The 22,856-nt window shown below is 42.2% G+C and overlaps 1 protein-coding gene across 1 annotated transcript in view; it reads left to right on the top strand.

Moving 5' to 3' along the window:
- Positions 1–22,856, top strand: part of LOC311137243 (rab GTPase-activating protein 1-like) — a gene marked incomplete at its 5' end in the record, with an annotated part of 195,819 nt that overhangs the window by 119,627 nt on the left and 53,336 nt on the right. The window contains 4 exons of the mRNA XM_084171626.1: positions 2,494–2,607; positions 10,120–10,194; positions 14,064–14,189; positions 16,375–16,518. Coding sequence (XP_084027752.1) covers positions 2,494–2,607; positions 10,120–10,194; positions 14,064–14,189; positions 16,375–16,518 — 459 coding nt within the window. The remainder of the gene's footprint in view (positions 1–2,493; positions 2,608–10,119; positions 10,195–14,063; positions 14,190–16,374; positions 16,519–22,856) is intronic.

The following is a 22,856-nucleotide window of genomic DNA, read 5'->3' as shown; positions in this document are numbered from 1 at the left end:
GCATTACAGATTGTCATGTGCCAAGCTGGCAGCAGCAGCCACAGTGAAACCCTTCAACGGTCTGTTGTTTGCTGCCTTAAATGAATCAGTTGCTCCCTAAGCTGTTCTTAGGGTATTGGCATGATAGGAAGAAAGCTACTAGCTACGCACATCCAATTAGCATTAGCTGGACAGAAACATAGCAAAACAAGGCCTATATCATAGTAGTATGTCGTAACCCGGTCCTCTATGAGTTGGACACTGTCGTTGCACATATCTGTTACCTCAGTATGATATTTCAGCAACACTTAAAACCTGACGGTACCATATAATGCTTTATAAACATGTATATAATGTCTTATAATACAGCTGTATTCTGATTCTAGACCTGTGGTTAAGCTGTTATGTCTTACGCTGAGTGTACAAAACATTAAGAATGCCCTCAGAACAGCTTCAATTCGTCGGAGCATGGACTCTACAAGGTGTCCAATACTTCCCAAAGTTGTGTCAAGTTGGCTGGATGTCCTTTGGGTGGTGGACCATTCTTGATACACACGGGAAACTGTTGAGCTTGAAAAAGCCAGCAGTGTTGCAGTTCTTGACACAAACTGGTGCGCCGGCACCTACTAAATCAAATCAAATCAAATGTATTGGTCACAAATCATACCCCGTTCAAAGGTATTCACTCTCTGAATGGCACACATACACAATCCATGTCTCAATTGTCTCCTCCCCTTCATCTACACTGATTGAAGTGGATTTAACAAGTGACATTAATAAGGGATCATAGCTTTCACCTGGTCAGTCTGTCATGGAAAGAGCAGGTGTTCATAATGTTTTGTATGATCAGTGTATAATGAGGGTTTATACAGCTGTAGTAGACCTTCTAGACCTGTGGTCAAGGGCAACTTCTACCTAATGTGATCTGAATGTAATGTTAGCCCGTGTGTTGATGCTAATGCCAGGCATTGACCAGCCCTGGCTTACTGCAGTACCTCAGTCCTATCTGACCATGAAGAGGGTTGCAGAGCGGGGTGAGACTGTGTCCCACTGCTGACAACAGTTTGACCCTTGACCCCCCTCCACCCCAGTGGCTCTGCTTTTACCGGCTCAATAGCCACCACAAATCATGACCCGGGGTCCTATGAAATCCAATCCTGCTGTGAATTGATGTGTCCCAAATGGCACCCTATTCCCTATATAGTGCACTACTTTTGACTAAAGCCAAACGGGAGCCTGGGTCTCGGAGATAGGTCTGAAATATTATTTTCCCACTGGAAGAAGGCATCATTGAATTCATGTAAGAAGCAAAAGAGAGCGAAAATGCTCTCATCAGAATTGGAGAAAGGCATTCTTTACCTCATCCTGAAAAAGACGGTGATCGGCTTTGGTTGAATAGAACCCCCAATTTCCCACTTCTAACACAGAACAAGAGGGAGATCAGATGACCAAATAAAGAGTAGCTTTCAGTTGGAGAGATGAGGGAAGCAGCGAAATAGCAGTCAGCAGTGCTTCCCTCCACTTCACTTTAACTCCATTGCACACAATTAACCCCATTACACACAATTGAGTGTCATCTACTTTGGTGCATTTTGTTTTGACTCGTGCGCCTCGCAAACTCGCAAAGGCTGGCCTGCCTGGCAGTTCCTCTTCTGTGGTACACGTGAACTAGAAAGAGACCAAATGAGAACGACAGTGTATTTTTGCTTTCTTTCTCTTGTGCACTCTGTCACACACACACACACACACCAGTCAGAGCCGTCAGGGTGCCGAGGCCTGTTTTATCTGCAGCTCACAGTTGGTAGTGTGAGAATGCAAGGCTGCCAGTCATCCTGGAGGAAGTGCTGCGCTGCAGATTAGAAAACCCAGGCAGCAGCTGAGTGGAATGGGACAGCACCAGGCGCTCACACAGAATATGCTCTGAAAACCAGAAAATATAATTATCTTTCTCCTTCTGGGGTTTCTGTCTCTCTCTTTTTCTCTTTTTCTCTCTCTGTCTCTCTCTCTCTCTCTCTCTGTCTCTCTCTCTCTCTCTCTCTCTCTCTCTCTCTCTCTCTCTCTCTCTCTCTGTCTCTGTCTCTGTCTCTGTCTCTCTCTCTCTCTCTCTCTCTCTCTCGTCTACTGACTTAAACATGTTGGGTGGCGTTGTTCCTCTGAATATGTTTCCTTGTGCATACTATAGCTATTTGAATAACGCAAGAATGTTTAGTGAAGTTGTATGGTGTATTGAGAAATTGTTAAAATATCCAATTATACATTTCTCTCTGACTATAAGTCATGTTGCTTGTAGGTATTAAAAGACTGGAATAGCTCTTTAGAGTCTGTTGGAAATGAAAATGATCTTACATCAATGGGACTCATATGCCTTTTTTTTGTCCGTTCGTCCATGCATGTGTTTACACAGTATAGTGGTTTGTGTGTTCACACAGAATCACATTTCATATTTATAGTTGCATTTGTATATAGCGTAAAACAGTCACATATGTCTTACACATCCCTTGTTTTGTGTTGCAGGACTCGGCCCAGGACGGCGTGATCACCAGAGACATCCACCGGACGTTCCCCGCTCACGACTACTTCAGAGACACTGACGGAGACGGACAGGACTCCCTCTACAAGATCTGTAAGGTACGGATGGATGGCACACTGGTCGACGTTTATGAAAGCATGTACACTCCCCTACCTATTTTATTTGGACAGTGAAGCTAAAACTTTTAATTTGGCTCTATACTCCAGCATTTTGGATTTGAGATCAAATGTTTAATTTGTGTGTATGAAAAACCCTCAAATAAAAGGTGACATTCTGTACTGTCGCCTCATGTGAAACGTTTGATCTGAACCCCAAAATGCTAGAGTATAGAGCAAACTTAAATAGTTTTAGCTTCAGTCCCCAAATAAATACGTAGGGGAGTGTAGCTGTCAGAATTAATTTGTGTTTCTGTATCACTAAAACTATTCTTAGATCACTTGCGGGAGCAGCTAAAAGCTTAACTTAGATGATGAACCGATACATACTGAAGACATACAGTGAGGGGAAAAAAGTATTTGATCCCCTGCTGAGTTTGCCCACTGACAAAAAAATGATCAGTCTATAATTTTAATGGTAGGTTTATTTGAACAGTGAGAGACAGAATAACAACAACAAAAATGTATTTTAATGAGGGAAATAAGTATTTGACCTCCTCTCAATCAGAAAGACTTCTGGCTCCCAGGTGTCTTATACAGATAACGAGCTGAGATTAGGAGCACACTCTTAAAGGGAGTGCTCCTAATCTCAGCTTGTTACCTGTATAAAAGACACCTGTCCACAGAAGCAATCAATCAATCAGATTCCAAACTCTCCACCATGGCCAAGACCAAAGAGCTCTCCAAGGATGTCAGGGACAAGATTGTAGACCTACACAAGGCTGGAATGGGTTACAAGACCATCGCCAAGCAGCTTGGTGAGAAGGTGATAACAGTTGGTGCGATTATTTGCAAATGGAAGAAACACAAAAGAACTGTCAATCTCCCTCAGGCTGGGACTCCATGCAAGTGGGGAGAACAAGTATTTGATACACTGCCGATTTTGCAGGTTTCCGTACTTACAAAGCATGTAGAGGTCTGTAATTTTTATCATAGGTACACTTCAACTGTGAGAGACGGAATCTAAAACAAAAATCCAGAAAATCACATTGTATGGTTTTTAAGTAATTAATTTGCATTTTATTGCATTACATAAGTATTTAATCACCTACCAACCAGTAAGAATTCCGGCTCTCACAGACCTGTTGGTTTTTCTTTAAGAAGCCCTCCTGTTCTCCACTCATTACCTGTATTAACTGCACCTGTTTGAACTCGTTACCTGTATAAAAGACACCTGTCCACACACTCAATCAAACAGACTCCAACCTCTCCACAATGGCCAAGACCAGAGATCAGGGATAAAATTGTAGACCTGCACAAGGCTGGGATGGGCTACAGGACAATAGGCAAGCAGCTTGGTGAGAAGGCAACAACTGTTGGCGCAATTATTAGAAAATGGAAGAAGTTCAAGATGACGGTCAATCACCCTCGGTCTGGGGCTCCATGCAAGATCTCACCTCGTGGGGCATCAATGATCATGAGGAAGGTGAGGGATCAGCCCAGAACTACACGGCAGGACCTGGTCAATGACCCGAAGAGAGCTGGGACCACAGTCTCAAAGAAAACCATTAGTAACACACTACACCGTCATCGATTAAAATCCTGTAGCGCACGCAAGGTCCCCCTGCTCAAGCCAGCGCATGTCCAGGCCCGTCTGAAGTTTGCCGATGACCATCTGGATGATCCAGAGGAGGAATGGGAGAAGGTCATTTACTCCTGTCCTTCCTGTACCCTCAACCTCTCCCATCTATTTCTGATGTCTATCCGGTTTGATTTCTATTTGCCATATCTTTCAAACTGTGCTCTTTCACAAAAGTTCTTAACCTATATATGTTTTTTCGGACACAGTATGTGTTACATTAATTATCTTGTTATTAGTTGTTATTAGTCCCAACCTTCAGCTCCATTCAACCCCTCCCTTCTATCTCTTAACACCATCTATATTGGATTTATATTTGCCATATATTTCTCAATTGTGCTGTGATGTTTCACAAAAGTTCTGAACCTTTCAATTCTTATTGTTTCTACAGATTGTAAATAGAAAATAAACATTTTTGCTAAAAGTATGAGTACATTATTGATCGATTGACTATGACTTTTCAGATCACCCAGTAGCGCTATCTGTAACCAAAAACAAGCTACATATGGACAGTACCAAAACAAATTATCTAATGATGGTCTCTTCGCAGCAAAATCTGCAGAGCTGGGAAGGTTGTGTCCCCCATATAAATAACATTTCTATTGATTGCAAGAATTTTGTATAATAATTAAAATAGAAAATTCTAAGTTTTGAATCCGGCGTCGTTTTGCGTATCAGTTCATAAACAATGTGCCATGGAATCGGTATGTCAAATCTCTTCCCAACTATTTTGTAATCTATATGGCACGGCTGTCAATTATTTGGTCCTTAAATGAAACTGGTATACTTTTTTATTTATCACAATTTTCTTTAACCAATTATGGTCTTTAATGCAGGGCCGTTAGACAAGTTCCTTACTTTCTCCCCCTTCCACTTTCCTCTTCCATTTTTGCGGTAATGCTGCAATTAGTTGGTTTTCATTTTGGGTAGAGCAGACATTTCCATATGTTTTTGTTAGCTGCATGTATTTGATCCCCTGCTGATTTTGTACCTTTGTCCACTGACAAAGAAATGATCAGTCTATAATTTTAATGGTAGGTTTATTTGAATTGCATAACTCCACCAGTCCTACCTATGATATCATTTACGAAGATTATACATTTTTTCTTTTTTTAATTTTTTTTTTATAAAAATGTTTTTTTTATCAATTAGTATATTTGAGTTTAACCACAATATTTGTTTTATTATTAGGTTGTAATCTGAATAAAGGGGAAAAGGCCATTCTTTGAACATGGGGTGAGACATTCTTACTAATTTGCTAGAGAACCAGTTCGGATTTAAGTATAACTTTTGTATGACGGAAGCCTTTAGTGAGAGGTCTAATGCTTTAATATTGAATCTTTTTTTTCCCACATATAATTTAAAATACTCTTCGCTAGTTGTAGGCAAGACCATAAGCAAATAGGTAAACTGGGATATTACTAAGGAGTTAATCAGGGGGATCTTTCCACAAATGGACAGGTATTTACCTTTCCATGGTAGCAAGAACTTTCTATTAAAATTGATTGGAGTGAGATCATTTATTTATTTCGTGATATGTATACCAAGTATATCCACATCACCATCAGACCATGTCATTGGTAAACTACACGGTAATGTAAAAGTTGTATTTCTTAGTGTTGGATCTGATTTTAATAGCTAACATTTCGATGGCCATAATAAATAGATATGCCGATAGTGGACAACCTTGTTTTACTCCTCTTGACAGTTTAAAACTTTCTGAGAAATAACATTATTTACTATTTTACACCTAAGGTTACTATACATGAATTTAACCCATTTTATAAGAGATCCTCCTAATTTGAAATGTTCCAGGCATTTATATATAAACTCCAGTCGTACTTTATCAAAGCCTTTTCAAAGTCAGCTATGAATAGCAGGCCTGGTTCCCCATATTTTTCATAGTGTTCAATTGTGTCCAGTACTTTCTGTAAATTATCTCCAATGTATCGTCCATGCTACAGATTCTTTCATCTAGTTTTTCAGAGAACACAGAAGGATGCTGTGGTGAAACAACAGAATGAAACGCGTACACACACACACACACACACACACACACACACACACAAAGTGTCAGAAAGTCTTAACATCATTTATGTTACCAAGTAGGTCAGTTTAGCGCCAGGCTCTCAATTGTATGCCAATACATGTAGATTGCTTGTTGATAGGGTTGGTTAGTTCCTGAAGAGACGTGTACTTTTGTCTCCCATTCTATTCCTACAATGCTTTTTGTCCAGGTAAGTTCAAAACTTGTGAAGGAATTGTGTTAGGGCATTCAAAAAACAGTCCAGAATCACATCCCCCTGTACCTATAATTTAAATCATTACGATCTAAAAGGCAAAACTGATCCCAGATCAGTACTCCTACTCTGAGACCCTTCGTGAATACGGGCCCAGAAGAGGAGGAAACGGTAATATAATATAAATAATTTTTACATTTAGCAGGCGCTTTTATCCAAAGCGACTTAGTCATGTGTGCATTCATTTTACGTATATTGGTGGTGCCAGAAATCGAACCCACTACCCTGGCATTACAAGTGCTATGCTCTTCCATCTGCACTACAAAGGACCACAATAGGGCGATGGTGAACATTAGGTCAAATTCTCCACCACGTGATTGGTTGTACTCCAAAAGATAATCATTATACACAACAGTCAGCCACAGTTAATCTGTCCCTAAGCAAATGAAATGAGGCCCGACTGACAAATAGGGATGTCATCTATCCTGGACCCCCATCCATCTAGCACTGTACATCCGTCTAAACGTGGCAGAGCGGGCTGAATGGCAACACTCCATCAAATGTCTCTCACTCTCAAGACAGCCTGGCGGAGTATAGCTCCTCAATTACACTTCTATCTGTATTCCCTACCAGGTGGGAAACAAATAGATAAACATATTCCATTTTTGTTTTAAAAGCAATGGATGGGGATTCAAGATACAATTTTAAAGGTTGTTACAGCAATCAAGACGCATTGACATAATGTATGTAATATTATAGTCAACCATGGATTTTATTTGAATCCACTTTGGTAAGGTTAATATTTTACACCAATAATTATGACAGAGGATGTCATAAACAATCAAGATGGCTAATCTTTGCACCCAGAACCAAGTCTCTAGAAACTACATGATGCCAGCTGATGAGAACCCTGTATACACTGATGGTGTGAATCGATGAGCTAGTTAGTCACGTAGCCGCTCATGTCATAAATTATGTCCTGCTTATGACATTGTTATGTAGGTCCTCGGGACAGAAGGTTCAAGTGACGTCGAATATGTCCAGTAGTAGGGCACAAGTCTCTGGTCAAAAGTAGCACAGTGTTATCAAAGATTTTTTATGACTAAACCAAGATAGACCACAGCTTGTCGATTCCAATGGGAACAAATGAGTCATAGTGGGCAGAACAAGCCAGCCAGTGGGCTTCCTCTCACTACCATATTTGGTAGTAAGTGAAAACGCCAACCGGATGCTTCACATTTATACATCCAGTGAAATATCTGTCTCATTGTTCGATCTGTGGTATTGTGGAGAGTAGGGTGTCATTTGAGATGTAAAGTGTACAGTGCATTCGGAAAGTATTCAAACCCCTTGACTTTTTCCACATTTTGTTGTGTTACAGCCTTATTCTAAAATGGATTAAAAAAGAAAAAAATCCCTATCAATCTACACATAATACCCCATAATGACAAAGCAAAAACAGGTTTTTAGAATTTTTTTCAAACGTAAAATAAAATAAAAACCAGTAATACCTTATTTACGTAAGTATTCAGACCCTTTGCTATGAGACTCGAAATTGAGCTCAGGTGTATCCTGTTTCCATTGATCATCCTTGAGATGTTTCTACAACTTGATTGGAATCCACCTGTGGTAAATTCAATTGATTGGACATGATTTGGAAAGGCACACACCTGTCTATATAAAGTGCCACAGTTGACAGTGCATGTCAGAGCAAAAACCAAGCCATGAGGTCGAAGGAATTGTCCGTAGAGCTCAGAGACAGAATTGTGTCGAGGCACAGATCTGGGGAAGGGTACCAAAGCATGTCTGCAGCATTGAAGGTTCCCAAGACTACAGTGGCCTCCTCCATTCTTAAATGGAAGAAGTTTGGAACCACCAAGACTCTTCCTAGATCTGGCCCCCGGCCAAACTGAGCAATCGGGGGAGAAGGGCCTTGGTCAGGAAGGTGACCAAGAACCCGATGGTCACTCTGACAGAACTCCAGAGTTCCTCTGTGGAGATGAGAGAACCTTCCAGAAGGACAACCATCTCTGCACCAATCAGGCCTTTATGGTAGAGTGGCCAGACGGAAGCCACTCCTGACTAAAAGGCACATGACAGCCCTCCTTGGAGTTTGCCAAAAGGCACCTAATGGACTCTCAGACATGATAAACAAAATTCTCTGGTCTGATCAAACCAACATTGAACTCTTTGACCTGAATGCCAAGCATCACGTCTGGAGGAAACCTGGCACTATCCCTACGGTGAAGCATGGTGGCAGCATCATGCTGTGGGGATGTTTTTCAGCGGCAGGGACTGGGAGACTAGTCAGGATCGAGGGAAAGATGAACGGAGCAAAGTACAGAGAGATCCTTGATGAAAACCTGCTCCAGAGCGCTCAGGACCTCAGACTGGGGTGATGGTTCACCTTCCAACAGGACAACGACCCTACGCACACAGCCAAGACAACGCAGGAGTGGCTTCGGGACAAGTCTCTGAATGTCCTTGAGTGGCCCAGCCAGAGCCCGGACTTGAACCCGATCAACCATCTCTGGAGAACCCTGAAAATAGCTGTGCAGTGACGCTCCCATCCAACCTGACAGAGCTTGAGAGGATCTGCAGAGAAGAATGGGAGAAACTCCCCAAATACAGCTGTGCCAAGTGTCATACCCAAGAAGACTCGAGGCTGTAATTGCTGCCAAAGGTGCTTCAAAAAAGTACTGAGTAAATTGTCTGAATACTTATCTAAATGTGATATTTCTAAAAACATGTTTTTGCTTTGTCATTATGGGTTATTGTGTGTAGATTGATTATATAAAAAAAATAATATCAATTTTAGAATAAGACTGTAACGTGGAAAAAGTCAAGGGGTCTGAATACTTTCCGAATGCACTGTATGTCTTTTCATCTTTCCCTGCAATAGGGTGATTCCCCAAACTGTAGATTTCGAGGAGGCTGTTTTGCCAACTGTGCTTTGAAGAAGACAGAACCAGGGAGCCGTCTCTCTCTCTCTCTCTCTCTCTCGCTCGCTCTCTCCTCCCTCCCTCCCTGTTGTTAAATCTGCCCTTTGAAAACAGGGCTTTGCGAAGCTTTGCATCTCTTGATTGGCCCAGCAAGATTAAAGTCACTCAGATAAAGATGGTCCCGAAAGGCTTTCAGCAAGAAACAAAGGAAATATGCTTTCTATGCTGTATGAGGTGTGCGAATGTTCCTCTCCCAACTCAACATGTACTATCGATGTGAGCGAGCTGATAGTGCTATATACTGTAAAGCATTTCACTGCACCTTTTATACCTGCTGGAAACTGTGTACGTGACAAAGACCATTAGATTTTTTTAGTATAGTCTACGCACTTAAAAGGCTTTCAAAACAGACAGTTGAAAATGAATCTAAAACTGCAGTCGTTGAGCAAATTTAAAACCACAAATAACAAACGAACACCCTAGTATCTACTGTGAGAAGGACTTACCCTCCGGAATATTTATACACCTTTTGAACTGCAGAGGAGTGATCATTCCTAAAGTGAATATTTGGTGTGTCACATTTTAACAAACACAAACTACTTGCTCAGTATGTTACATGCATGTTACACACACACAGCCTCTTATGCATGGTAGGAGGTGGCTAATGTTATTCGCTCTCTGCTTTGTGTTCCAGGCCTATTCAGTCTATGATGAGGAGATTGGCTACTGTCAGGGACAGTCCTTCCTGGCTGCAGTGCTGCTACTGCATGTAAGTGGGGCTCAAACCTCAATACAACGTCTACACAGCGTCTATGGAACCCATAGAGAGATGTTGAGAATGAAGTCTGCACTGTTGTGACAGACAATTTAATTAAATAATAAAAAGGCATTACATTGGCTCTGGAGAAACTATTGCAGAGCGCAGAGTTTACACTTATCCAAAGTGCACTTATTAAGATTCAGTTGTATTGGGACTGATAGTGAGAACAGAGGAGAGAGAAAGAAGGAAAGTTCAGGTGGAACAGAGGGAGGAGAGTGCAGCAGGAACGGAGTGAATAAGTGAACAACAGGACAGTAAATCTGAGAGGAGGTGGGAGGTAGGAAGGAGGGAGAGCGGATGAGTGATATATCGAGATGGAAGGAGAAGTATGGAAGGGAAAAGTGCAGAGGGATAGAGTGAGGATGAGTGGAGCAGTAATAAAAGAGAGATGGAGGGAGAAGTGGAGAGAGGGTGGGAGGAGAAGTGGAGAGAGGATGGAGGGAGAAGAGATAGAGGGAGAAGAGATGGAGGGAAAAGTGGAGAGAGGATGGGAGGAGAAGAGATGGGAGGAGAAGTGGAGAGAGGATGGGAGGAGAAGTGGAGAGAGGATGGAGGGAGAAGTGGAGAGAGGATGAAGGGAGAAGTGGAGAGAGGATGGAGGGAGAAGTGGAGAGAGGATGGAGGGAGAAGTGGAGAGAGGGAGAAGTGGAGAGAGGATGGAGGGAGAAGTGGAGAGAGGATGGAGGGAGAAGTGGAGCGAGGATGGAGGGAGAAGTGGAGAGAGGATGGAGGGAGGAGATGAAAAGGTGAGCAAGGTGTGAAAGAGAGAACGAGGGATGGAAGGAGGAGTAGAGTGATAGAAGAGAAGGGGGAGAGAGAGGGGGAGAAGTGGAAGAGAGGTGTCCAGAATATTTAATGGCCCATTCAGCCCAGGACACACACATGGTCTATCTGATTAAATATCTACCACTCTCTCTGCGTGTGGGTGGGTCTCTCTCTCGCTCTCTCTCACTGTCACTCACACTCACACGCACTGTTTGTGTATTAAAGGGGGGGGGGGGCAATACTCACCCCCTTTATCTTTCACACTGACACTCCCACCTTCTGGTTTTCTTTCAAACACTCACCAGATTCTCACCTTGTTTCTCACTCCCTCACACACTTCATCCTCCTTTCTCTTTTAGTCCCTCTCTCACTTTTCCCTCTGCTCCAACTGTCTCCTAACTCTTCTTCATGGGTCTAAGAAAACCTCCCTCTCAATCCACATAAAACAACACTTTCAAGTGACAAGAGACTCCACCAATCATTCCTCCTACTCCTGTTTATGGCAGTGTATTGTTTATTAAGAAAAGCCTTAGAGCTGAAATGTTGACATTATATACAGTGGGGGAAAAACGTATTTAGTCAGCCACCAATTGTGCAAGTTCTCCCACTTAAAAAGATGAGAGGCCTGTAATTTTCATCATAGGTACACGTCAACTATGACAGACAAAATGAGAACAAAATATCCAGAAAATCACATTGTAGGATTTTTAATGAATTTATTTGCAAATTATGGTGGAAAATAAGTATTTGGTCAATAACAAAAGTTTCTCAATACTTTGTTATATACCCTTTGTTGGCAATGACACAGGTCAAACGTTTTCTGTAAGTCTTCACAAGGTTTTCACACACTGTTGCTGGTATTTTGGCCCATTCCTCCATGCAGATCTCCTCTAGAGCAGTGATGTTTTGGGGCTGTCGCTGGGCAACACGGACTTTCAACTTCCTCCAAAGATTTTCTATGGGGTTGAGATCTGGAGACTGGCTAGGCCACTCCAGGACCTTGAAATGCTTCTTACGAAGCCACGCCTTCGTTGCCCGGGCGGTGTGTTTGGGATCATTGTCATGCTGAAAGACCCAGCCACGTTTCATCTTCAATGCCCTTGCTGATGGAAGGAGGTTTTCACTCAAAATCTCACGATACATGGCCCCATTCATTCTTTCCTTTACACGGATCAGTCGTCCTGGTCCCTTTGCAGAAAAACAGCCCCAAAGCATGATGTTTCCACCCCCATGCTTCACAGTAGGTATGGTGTTCTTTGGATGCAACTCAGCATTCTTTGTCCTCCAAACACGACGAGTTTAGTTTTTACCAAAAAGTTCTATTTTGGTTTCATCTGACCATATGACATTCTCCCAATCCTCTTCTGGATCATCCAAATGCACTCTAGCAAACTTCAGACGGGCCTGGACATGTACTGGCTTAAGCAGGGGGACACGTCTGGCACTGCAGGATTTGAGTCCCTGGCGGCGTAGTGTGTTACTGATGGTAGGCTTTGTTACTTTGGTCCCAGCTCTCTGCAGGTCATTCACTAGGTCCCCCCGTGTGGTTCTGGGATATTTGCTCACCGTTCTTGTGATCATTTTGACCCCACGGGGTGAGATCTTGCGTGGAGCCCCAGATCGAGGGAGATTATCAGTGGTCTTGTATGTCTTCCATTTCCTAATAATTGCTCCCACAGTTGATTTCTTCAAACCAAGCTGCTTACCTATTGCAGATTCAGTCTTCCCAGCCTGGTGCAGGTCTACAATTTTGTTTCTGGTGTCCTTTGACAGCTCTTTGGTCTTGGCCATAGTGGAGTTTGGAGTGTGACTGTTTGAGGTTGTGGACAGGTGTCTTTTATACTATTAACAAGTTCAAACAGGTGCCATTAATACAGGTAACGAGTGGAGGACAGAGGAGCCTCTTAAAGAAGAAGTTACAGGTCTGTGAGAGCAAGAAATCTTGCTTGTTTGTAGGTGACCAAATACTTATTTTCCAGCATAATTTGCAAATAAATTCATTAAAAATCCTACAATGTGATTTTCTGGAAAATTGTTTCTTCAATTTGTCTGTCATAGTTCACGTGTACCTATGATGAAAATTACAGGCCTCTCTCTCTATTTATATACAGTGGGGGAAAAAAGTATTTAGTCAGCCACCAATTGTGTAAGTTCTCCCACTTAAAAAGATGAGAGAGGACTGTAACTTCTTCTTTAAGAGGCTCCTCTGGGCCATGTATCGTGAGATTTTGAGTGAAAATGATCCCAAACACACCGCCCGGGCAACGAAGGACTGGCTTCGTAAGAAGCATTTCAAGGTCCTGGAGTGGCCTAGCCAGTCTCCAGATCTCAACCCCATAGAAAATCTTTGGAGGGAGTTGAAAGTCCGTGTTGCCCAGCGACAGCCCCAAAACATCACTGCTCTAGAGGAGATCTGCATGGAGGAATGGGCCAAAATACCAGCAACAGTGTGTGAAAACCTTGTGAAGACTTACAGAAAACGTTTGACCTGTGTCATTGCCAACAAAGGGTATATAACAAAGTATTGAGAAACTTTTGTTATTGACCAAATACTTATTTTCCACCATAATTTGCAAATAAATTCATAAAAAATCCTACAATGTGATTTTCTGGATTTTTTTCCCTCATTTTGTCTGTCATAGTTGACGTGTACCTATGATGAAAATTACAGGCCTCTCTCATCTTTTTAAGTGGGAGAACTTGCACAATTGGTGGCTGACTAAATACTTTTTTTCCCCACTGTGTGTGTGTGTGTGTATATATATATATATATATATATATGTGTATATATATATATATATATATATATATATATATATATATATATATATATATATATATATATATATATATATATATGTGTATATATATATATATATATATATATATATATATATATATATATATCGATCTCATAAAAATCTAACAAGTCAAAGGATAAAATGAAACAATTGTCGCTTCACCTCCCATATCTCAGACCTCTCCTTCTCTCATTCCTCCGTTGGTATATTCTAGCTAACCCCCACTGGTTTTGTTTCGTCCTGTGGATGTAGATGCCTGAGGAGCAGGCGTTCTGTGTGCTGGGGAGGATTATGTATGAGTACGGCCTGAGGGAACTCTACAAGAACAACTTTGAGGATCTGCACTGCAAGTTCTACCAGCTGGAACGACTGCTCCAGGTTAGTCCGCCCGCATCTCTAAAGCCCTCTGAAAAACGTCAAACCTAACAAAATGTCACATAATGATTGTGGTCATGAGACTGGATGGTTGTGTTTGTGTGTGTCTGTGTGTTCTTGCATGCGTGTGTATGTGCACACACATGTATCTGCAGACACTTACCCATGCTCTATGCACCTTAACGTTGGAATCCGCAGTAGGGGTAAACGGCGCCACTGTCCGCCCCACGGACATTATTGTTTTTGTTTTGTTGATGAAGCAGAGGCAGGGAGCGCTGGGAATGCGTTGCGCATCGGATGTAGCAGTTTCACCATTAAGGATTCCAGCTTGAAGAGTGCTGACTGACTCTATTCTTGTTAGGGCTAGCCTTAGGTTCGTTATTAGGGTAAATCCACTCCAAATTGGAGTTTAATTTTGTACGGAAATCCATTTTAGCCTCCACTAAGTAGGTTTTTTTCAGCACTGTATTGACAAGCTCCCCAAGGCTAAGGAGTATTAGCGTTAATCGCTAAGGGTTGGCATACAGGTGGAATCAAGCCAGTTTCTCTTTCTCTTCTCTCTCCAGCTCTCTCTCCTTCACTCACTCCCTCTCTCTGACGGTGCTTTCTGAGCTGTGATGATGATCGCTTGCTTGACTGATTGATTGACTGACTGACTTGACTGATTTACACTATTAGTCTGTCAATCAATGTATTGGTATATACAGTGCCTTCTGAAAATATTCAGACCCCTTGACTTTTTCCACATTTTGTTACGTTACAGCCTTATTCTAAAATTGATTAGAAAATAAGTACATATCAGCAATCTACACACAATACCCCATAATGACAAAGCAAAAACGTTTTTTTTAGACAGTTTAGCACATTCAAAATAAAAAACTGAAATACGTAGGTATTCAGACCCTTTGCTATGAAACTCGAAATTGAGCTTGTGCATCCTGTTTCCATTGATCATCCTTGAGATGTTTCTACAACTTGATTGGAGTCCACCTGTGGTAAATTCAATTGATTGGACATGATTTGATTTGTCTATATAAGGTCCAACAGTTGACAGTGCATGTCAGAGCAAAAACCAAGCCATGAGGTCGAAGGAATTGTCTGTAGAGCTCCGAGACAGGATTGTGTCGAGGCACAGGTCTGGGGAAGGGTACCAAAAAAAATCTGCAGCATTGAAGGCCCCAAGAACACAGTGGCCTCCATCATTCTTAAATGGAAGAAGTTTGGAACCACCAAGACTCTTCCTAGAGCTGGCCGCCTGGCCAAACTGAGCAATCGGGGGAGAAGGGCCTTGGTCAGGGAGGTGACCAAGAACCCGATGGTCACTCTGACAGAGCTCCAGAGTTCCTCTGTGGAGATGAGAGAACCTTCCAGAAGGACAACCATCTCTGCAGCACTCCACCAATCAAGCCCGCTTGGAGTTTGCCAAAAGGCACCTAAAGACTCTCAGACCATGAGAAACAAGATTCTCTGGCCTGATGCAAGCAAGATTGAACTCTTTGGACTGAATGTCAAGCGTCACGTTTGGAGGAATCCTGGCACCATCCCTACGGTGAAGCATGGTGGTAGCAGCATCATGCTGTGGGGATGTTTTTCAGTGGTAGGGACTGGGAGACTAGTCAGGATCGAGGAAAAGATGAACGGAGCATAGTACAGAGAGATCCTTGATGAAAACCTGCTCCAGAGCGCTCAGGACCTCAGCGCTCAGGACAACAACCCTAAGCACACAGCCAAGACAATGCAGGAGTGGCTTCGGGACAAGTTTCTGAATGTCCTTGAGTGGTCCAGCCAGAGCCCAGACTTGAACCTGATTGAACATCTCTGGAGAGACTTGAAAATAGCTGTGCAGCGATGCTCCCCATCCAACCTGACAGAGCTTGAGAGGAACTGCAGAGAAGAATGGGAGAAACTCCCCAAATACAGGTGTGCCAAGCTTGTAGCGTCATACCCAAGAAGACTCGATGCTGTAATCGCTGCCAAAGGTGCTTTAACAAAGTACTGAGTGAGGTCTGAGTACTTATGTTAATGTGATACTTTAGTTGTATATGTAAAAAAAAAAATCTAACATTTCTACAAACCTGTTTTTGCTTTGTCATTATGGGGTATTGTGTGTAGATTGATGAGTACTGTGAAATTAACTCCTCTTTCTTCTTACTGAGTGGTTTCCTCTCCTCTTATTTCCTATCTCCAGGAACAACTCCCAGAACTCTGGTCCCACTTCCAGGAGCTCAATCTGGAAGCTCACATGTATGCCTCTCAGTGGTTCCTCACGCTCTTCACAGCCAAGTTCCCCCTCTGCATGGTCTTCCACATCACTGACCTGCTGTTGTGTGAGGTAAGAAGTTAAGAAGCCCCACAATTGACCCAACACTAGTGTTAAGACTCATTTTAACACGACTCCTAATCCCAACACTGGTCCTTACCTTAGCCCTACTCCTACCCCAACACTGGTCTTTACCTTAGCCCTATTCCTTACCACAACACAGACCATTACCAACCTGCTATTGGTAAACTAAACTTAAAGGGATTCTTTGGGATTTTGGAGTAGGAGTAGGGCTTTATCTACTTCCCCAGAGTCAGATGAACTCGTGGATACCATTTTTATGTCTGGTTGCAGTTTGAAGGAAGTTGCTAACTAGCGCAATTGCTAACTAGCATTAGCGCAATGACTGGAAGTCTATGGCAGTGATTTTCAACTTGTGGGTCTTGCAGGAGGTTTTGAATGGGTCGCGGGTATAAAACAAAAAACTTTTTTTAATTACATTTTTTATACTCCAGTCTGAACTTAAATGACTTAAAGCAGGTAGAAAGTGTGTAGAAATGATAATGAACTTACATTTTTTAATAATTGAATCTAATAATTGAATCTCTAATATAGAGCCATTAGCAGCGCTATTTCTGGTTGATTTTGTGGTCTCAAACCAGTGAGTTTATTAGCATTCTACATCAAAATGTTATTATTGACAATGAAAGAGGTGGGAGTGTTGTTCCCTTGTCATGTAATTGCTACTTTTACTATCAATATAGCATAAAAAATAGTTTTCCAGATTGTATTTTGGTGTTTTTTTTCCACAATGTATAATATTGCGTCGTGACTGAGACAACCTGGTTCAAGTTGGGTCCCGAGGCAAAACCAGTTGAGAACTAATTGCAGCATTACCACAACAATAGAAGAGGAAAGTGGATAGGGGAAAAAGTAAGGAACTTGTCTGTCGGCCTTGCATTAAAACCATAATTGGTTAAAGAAAATTGTGATAAATAAAAAAGTGTTTCATTTCAGGACCAAAGGATTGACAGCCTTCCCATATAGATTGCAAAATAGTTGGGAAGAGATTTTTGACGTACCAATTCCATGGTAAAAAAAATAATTGTAAATGGTTTATGAACTGATACGCATAGCAACGCCGGATTCAAAACTTAGATTTTTTCAATTTAAATTATTATACAAAATTCTTGCTACCAATAGAATGTTATTTATATGGGGATACAATCTTCCCAGCTCTGCAGATTTTGCTGCGAAGAGACAGAATCATTAGATCATTTGTTCTGGTACTGTACGTTTGTAGCTTGTTTTTGGTCACAGGTCCAGGAATGGCTTAAGGATTGCAATATTTACCTGGAGCTAACCCTGCAGATAGCACTACTGGGTGATCTGAAAAGTCCTAGTCAATCGATCAATAATATAATAATACTTTTAGTAATGTTTACTTTCGATTTACAATCTGTAGAAACAATGAGAATAGAAGGGTTCAGTACTTTTGTGAAACATCACAGTACAGATTACGAAATATATGGCAAAAAGAAATCCAATATGGATGGTGTTAAGTCGGAAGTTTACATACACCTTAGCCAAATACATTTAAACTCAGTTTTTCACAATTCCTGACATTTAATCTTAGTAAAAATGTTGTCCCCATGTGCAGTTGCAAACCATAGTCTGGCTTTTTTATGGTGGTTTTGGAGCAGTGGCTTCTTCCTTGCTGAGCGGCCTTTCAGGTTAGGTCGATATAGGACTCATTTTACTGTGGATATAGATACTTTTGAACCTGTTTCCTCCAGCATCTCCAAGGTCCTTTGCTGTTGTTCTGGGATTGATTTGCACTTTTCGCACTAAAGTACGTTCATCTCTAGGAGACCGAACGCGTCTCCTTCCTGAGCGGTATGACGGCTGCGTGGTCCCATGGTGTTTATACTTGCGTACTATTGTTTGTACAGATGAACGTGGTACCTTTAGGCGTTTGGAAATTGCTCCCATGGATGAACCAGACTTGTGGAGGTCTACAATTTTTTTTCTGAGGTCTTGGCTGATTTCTTTGGTTTTCCCATGATGTCAAGCAAAGAGGCACTGAGTTTGAAGGTAGGCCTTGAAATACATCCACAGGTACACCTCTCATTGACTCAAATGATGTCAATTAGCCTATCAGAAGCTTTTAAAGCCATGACATCATTTTCTGGAATTTTCCAAGCTGTTTAAAGGCACAGTCAACTTAGTGTATGTAAACTTCTGACCCACTGGAATTGTGAAACAGTGAATTATAAGTGAAATAATCTGTCTGTAAACAACTGTTTGAAAAATTACTTGTGTCATGCACAAAGTAGATGTCCTAACCGACTTGCCAAAACTATAGTTTGTTAACAAGAAATTTGTGGAGTGGTAGAAAAACGAGTTTTAATGACTCCAACCTAAGTGCATGTAAACTTCCGACTTCAACTGTAGATGGGAGGGGTTGAATGGAGCTGAAGGTTGGGACTAATAACTAATAACAACAAAATAACTATAAGTAAGTAAAACATACTGTGTCCATAATAAGTATATATGTTATAGGTTGAGAACTTTTGTGAAAGAGCACAGTTTGAAAGATATGGCATAGACAGAGGCTTGCGAAAGTATTCACCCCCCTTGGCAATTTTCCTATTTTGTTGCCTTACAACCTGGAATTAAAATGGATTTTTTGGGGGTTTGTATCATTTGATTTACACAACATGCCTACCACTATTCACCCCCCCCCCCCTTTGCAGCAATTACAGCTGCAAGTTTCTTGGGGTATGTCTCTATAAGCTTGGCACATCAAGCCACTGGGATTTTTTCCCATTCTTCAAGGCAAAACTGCTCCAGCTCCTTCAAGTTTGGATGGGTTCCGCTGGTGTACTGCATTCTTTGAGTCATACCACAGATTCTCAATTGGATTGAGGTCTGGGCTTTGACTAGGCCATTCCAATACATTTAAATGTTTCCCTTTAAACCACTCGTGTTGATTTAGGTAATTGTCCTGCTGGAAGGTAAACCTTAGTCCCAGTCTCAAATCTCTGGAAGACTGAAACAAGTTTCTCTCAAGAATTTCCCTGTATTTAGCGCCATCCATCATTCCTTCACTTCTGACCAGTGTCCCAGTCCCTGCCGATGAAAAACATCCCCACAGCATGATGCTGCCACCACGTGCTTCACTGTGGGATGGTGTTCTCTGGGTGATGAGGTGTTGGGTTTGCGCCAGACATAGCATTTTCCTTGATGGCCAAAAAGCTCAATTTTAATCTCATCTGACCAGAGTACCTTCTTCCATATGTTTGGGGAGTCTCCCACATGCCTTTTGGCGAACACCAAACGTGTTTGCTTATTATTTTCTTTAAGCAATGGCCTTTTTCTGGCCACTCTTCTGTAAAGCCCAGCTCTGTGGAGTGTACGGCTTAAAGTGGTCCTATGGACAGAAACTCCAATCTCCGCTGTGGAGCTTTGCAGCTCCTTCAGGGGTCTCTTTGTTGCCTCTCTGATTAATGCCCTCCTTGCCTGGTCCGTGAGTTTTGGTGGGTGGCCCTCTCTTGGCAGGTTTGTTGTGGTGCCATATTCTTTCCATTTTTTAATAATGGATTTAATGGTGCTCCGTGGGATATTCAAAGTTTCTGATATTTTTTTATAACCCAACCCTGATCTGTACTTCTCCACAACTTTGTCCCTGACCTGTTTGGAGAGCTCCCTGGTCTTCATGGTGCCGCTAGCTTGGTGGTGCCCCTTGCTTAGTGGTGTGGTAGACTCTGGGGCCTTTCAGAAAAGGTGTATATATACTGAGATCATGTGACAGATCATGTGACACTTATTTAACTAATTATGTGACTTCTGAAGGTAATTGGTTGCACCAGATCTTATTTAGGGGCTTCATAGCAAAGGGGGTGAATACATATGCACGCACCACTTTTCCGTTATTTATTTTTTATAATTTTCTGAAACAAGTAATTTTTTTCATTTCACTTCACCAATTTGGACAATTTTGTGTAAGTCCATTACATGAAATCCAAATAAAAATCAATTTAAATTAGAGGTTGTAATGCAACAAAATAGGAAAAACGCCAAGGGGGATGAATACTTTTGGAAGGCACTGTAGAAGCAAACCGGTTGGACATCATGAAAATGATCGAAGAGGATGAGGGTAGAGGAAGTTCAGGAGTAAAAATAAACAAAATATAATTATTGTGAAATTGACTGTGTCCATAAAATGTATATAGTATGTATAAGTTGGAAGTAAAGGCCTAAGCGTTGTTGTTCACTAGTTTACTCCAATTAGGGGAGGTGTGGTGGGGTTGGAAAATATATTTTTAAAAAATGATGTTTATGTGTGTGTGTGTGTGTGTGTATGTATGTGTGTGTGTGTGTGTGTGTGTGTGTGTGTGTGTGTGTGTATATGTATATATGTGTGTGTGTGTGTGTGTATATGTGTATCACTGTCAACTGCGTTTATTTTCAGCAAACTTAACATGTGTAAATATTTGTATGAACATAACAAGATTCAACAATTGAGACATAAACTGAACAATTTCCACAGACATGTGACTAACAGAAATTGAATAATGTGTCCCTGAACAAAGGGGGGGGGGGGGGTCAAAATGAAAAGTAACAGTCAGTGTCTGGTGTGGCCACCAGCTGCATTAAGTACTGCAGTGCATCCCCTCCTCATGGACTGCACCATATTTGCCAGTTCTTGCTGTGAGATGTTACCCCACTCTTCCACCAAGGCACCTGCTAGTTCCCAGACATTTCTGGGGTGAATGGCCCCAGCCCTCACCCTCCGATCCAACAGGTCCCAGACGTGCTCAATGGGACTGAGATCCGGGCTCTTCGCTGGCCATGGCAGAACACTGACATTCCTGTCTTGCAGGAAATCACGCACAGAACGAGCGGTATGGTTGGTGGCATTGTCATGCTGGAGGGTTATGTAAGGATGAGCCTGCAGGAAGGGTACCACATGAGGGTGGAGGATGTCTTCCCTGTAATGCATAGCGTTGAGATTGCCTGCAATGACAACAAGCTCAGTCCGATGATGCTGTGACACACCGCCCCAGTCCATGACGGACCCTCCACCTCCAAATCGATCCCGCTCCAGAGTACAGGCCTCGGTGTAACGCTCATTCCTTCGACAATAAACGCGAATCCGACTATCACCTCTGGTGAGACAAAACCGCAACTCATCAGTGAAGAGCACTTTTTGCCAGTCCTGTCTGGACCAGTGATGGTGGGTTTGTGCCAATAGGCGACGTTGTTGCCGGTGATGTCTGGTGTACCGATCCTGTGCAGGTGTTGTTACACGTAGTGTGCCACTGCGAGGACGATCAGCTCTCCGTCCTGTCTCCCTGTAGTGCTTTCTTAGGCGTCTCACGGTATGGACATTGCAATTTATTGCCCTGGCCACATCTGCAGTCCTCATGCCTCCTTGCAGCATGCCTAAGGCACGTTCACGCAGATGAGCAGGGACCCTGGGCATCTTTCTTTTGGTGTTTTTCAGAGTCAGTAGAAAGGCCTCTTTAGTGTCATACGTTTTCATAACTGTGACCTTAATTGCCTACCGTCTGTAAGCTTGCATGTTCATTAATTGTTTGTGGTTCATTGAACAAGCATGGGAAACAGTGTTTAAACCCTTTACAATTAAAATCTGTGAAGTTATTTGGATTTTTACGAATTATCTTTGAAAGAGGGACATTTGTTTTTATATGAATGCGGGAAAAAAACATATGGGGGATTGGAAGTGATGCAGACAATTACATTGATGGAAGTTACAGTTTATCTGCAATATTAAAGCTGATCTACCCCCAAAAAAAACAAAAAAAACTGTTGAGAACCGCTGGTCTATGGGTAACTGCTAGCACACAGTTATTGTGCTAGCACTAGTTAGCAATGGCTCGCGAAACTACCTCTAACTTCCTTCTTACTGTACACAGAGACACAAAAATGCTATCCACAAGTTCATCTGACTATGCCAAAATCTCTATATGACTCTGGACTAACACAGTGAAACCTCTCCAGTATTCACACACATATCTACCTCTTCAAAGCTATAATGACCCTGAGAAGTGAGAACACACCGTTCTAGCATGATGAACCCATCAAATCCTCAAAGCCCCTTCAAGCCCTAAAGCACAGTAGCATAGCCCCACCTGCTCCTCTTCCCAGTTCCCTTCAGACCTGGTACCCCAGGAGAGAGTCATTGTATGCGTCCCAAATGGCACCCTATTCCCTATATAGTGCACTACTTTTGACCAGAACCCTTTGGGCCTTGGTGAAAAGTAGTGTACTATTAAGGGAATATGGTGACATTTGGGACTCAGCCACGGTGGCCTTTCTCGCTCCTTCTCTCTCCTTTTATCCCTCTCTCCCTCCCTCCCTCCCTCTTTCGGCCCCCGGGCGCG

The sequence above is a fragment of the Coregonus lavaretus genome (assembly GCF_964263955.1).
Source record: "Coregonus lavaretus genome assembly, chromosome: 11".
Classification (NCBI taxonomy): Eukaryota; Metazoa; Chordata; class Actinopteri; order Salmoniformes; family Salmonidae; genus Coregonus; species Coregonus lavaretus.
The sequence above is the reverse complement of the archived record's forward strand: the minus strand, read 5'-3'. Positions and strand labels throughout refer to the sequence as shown.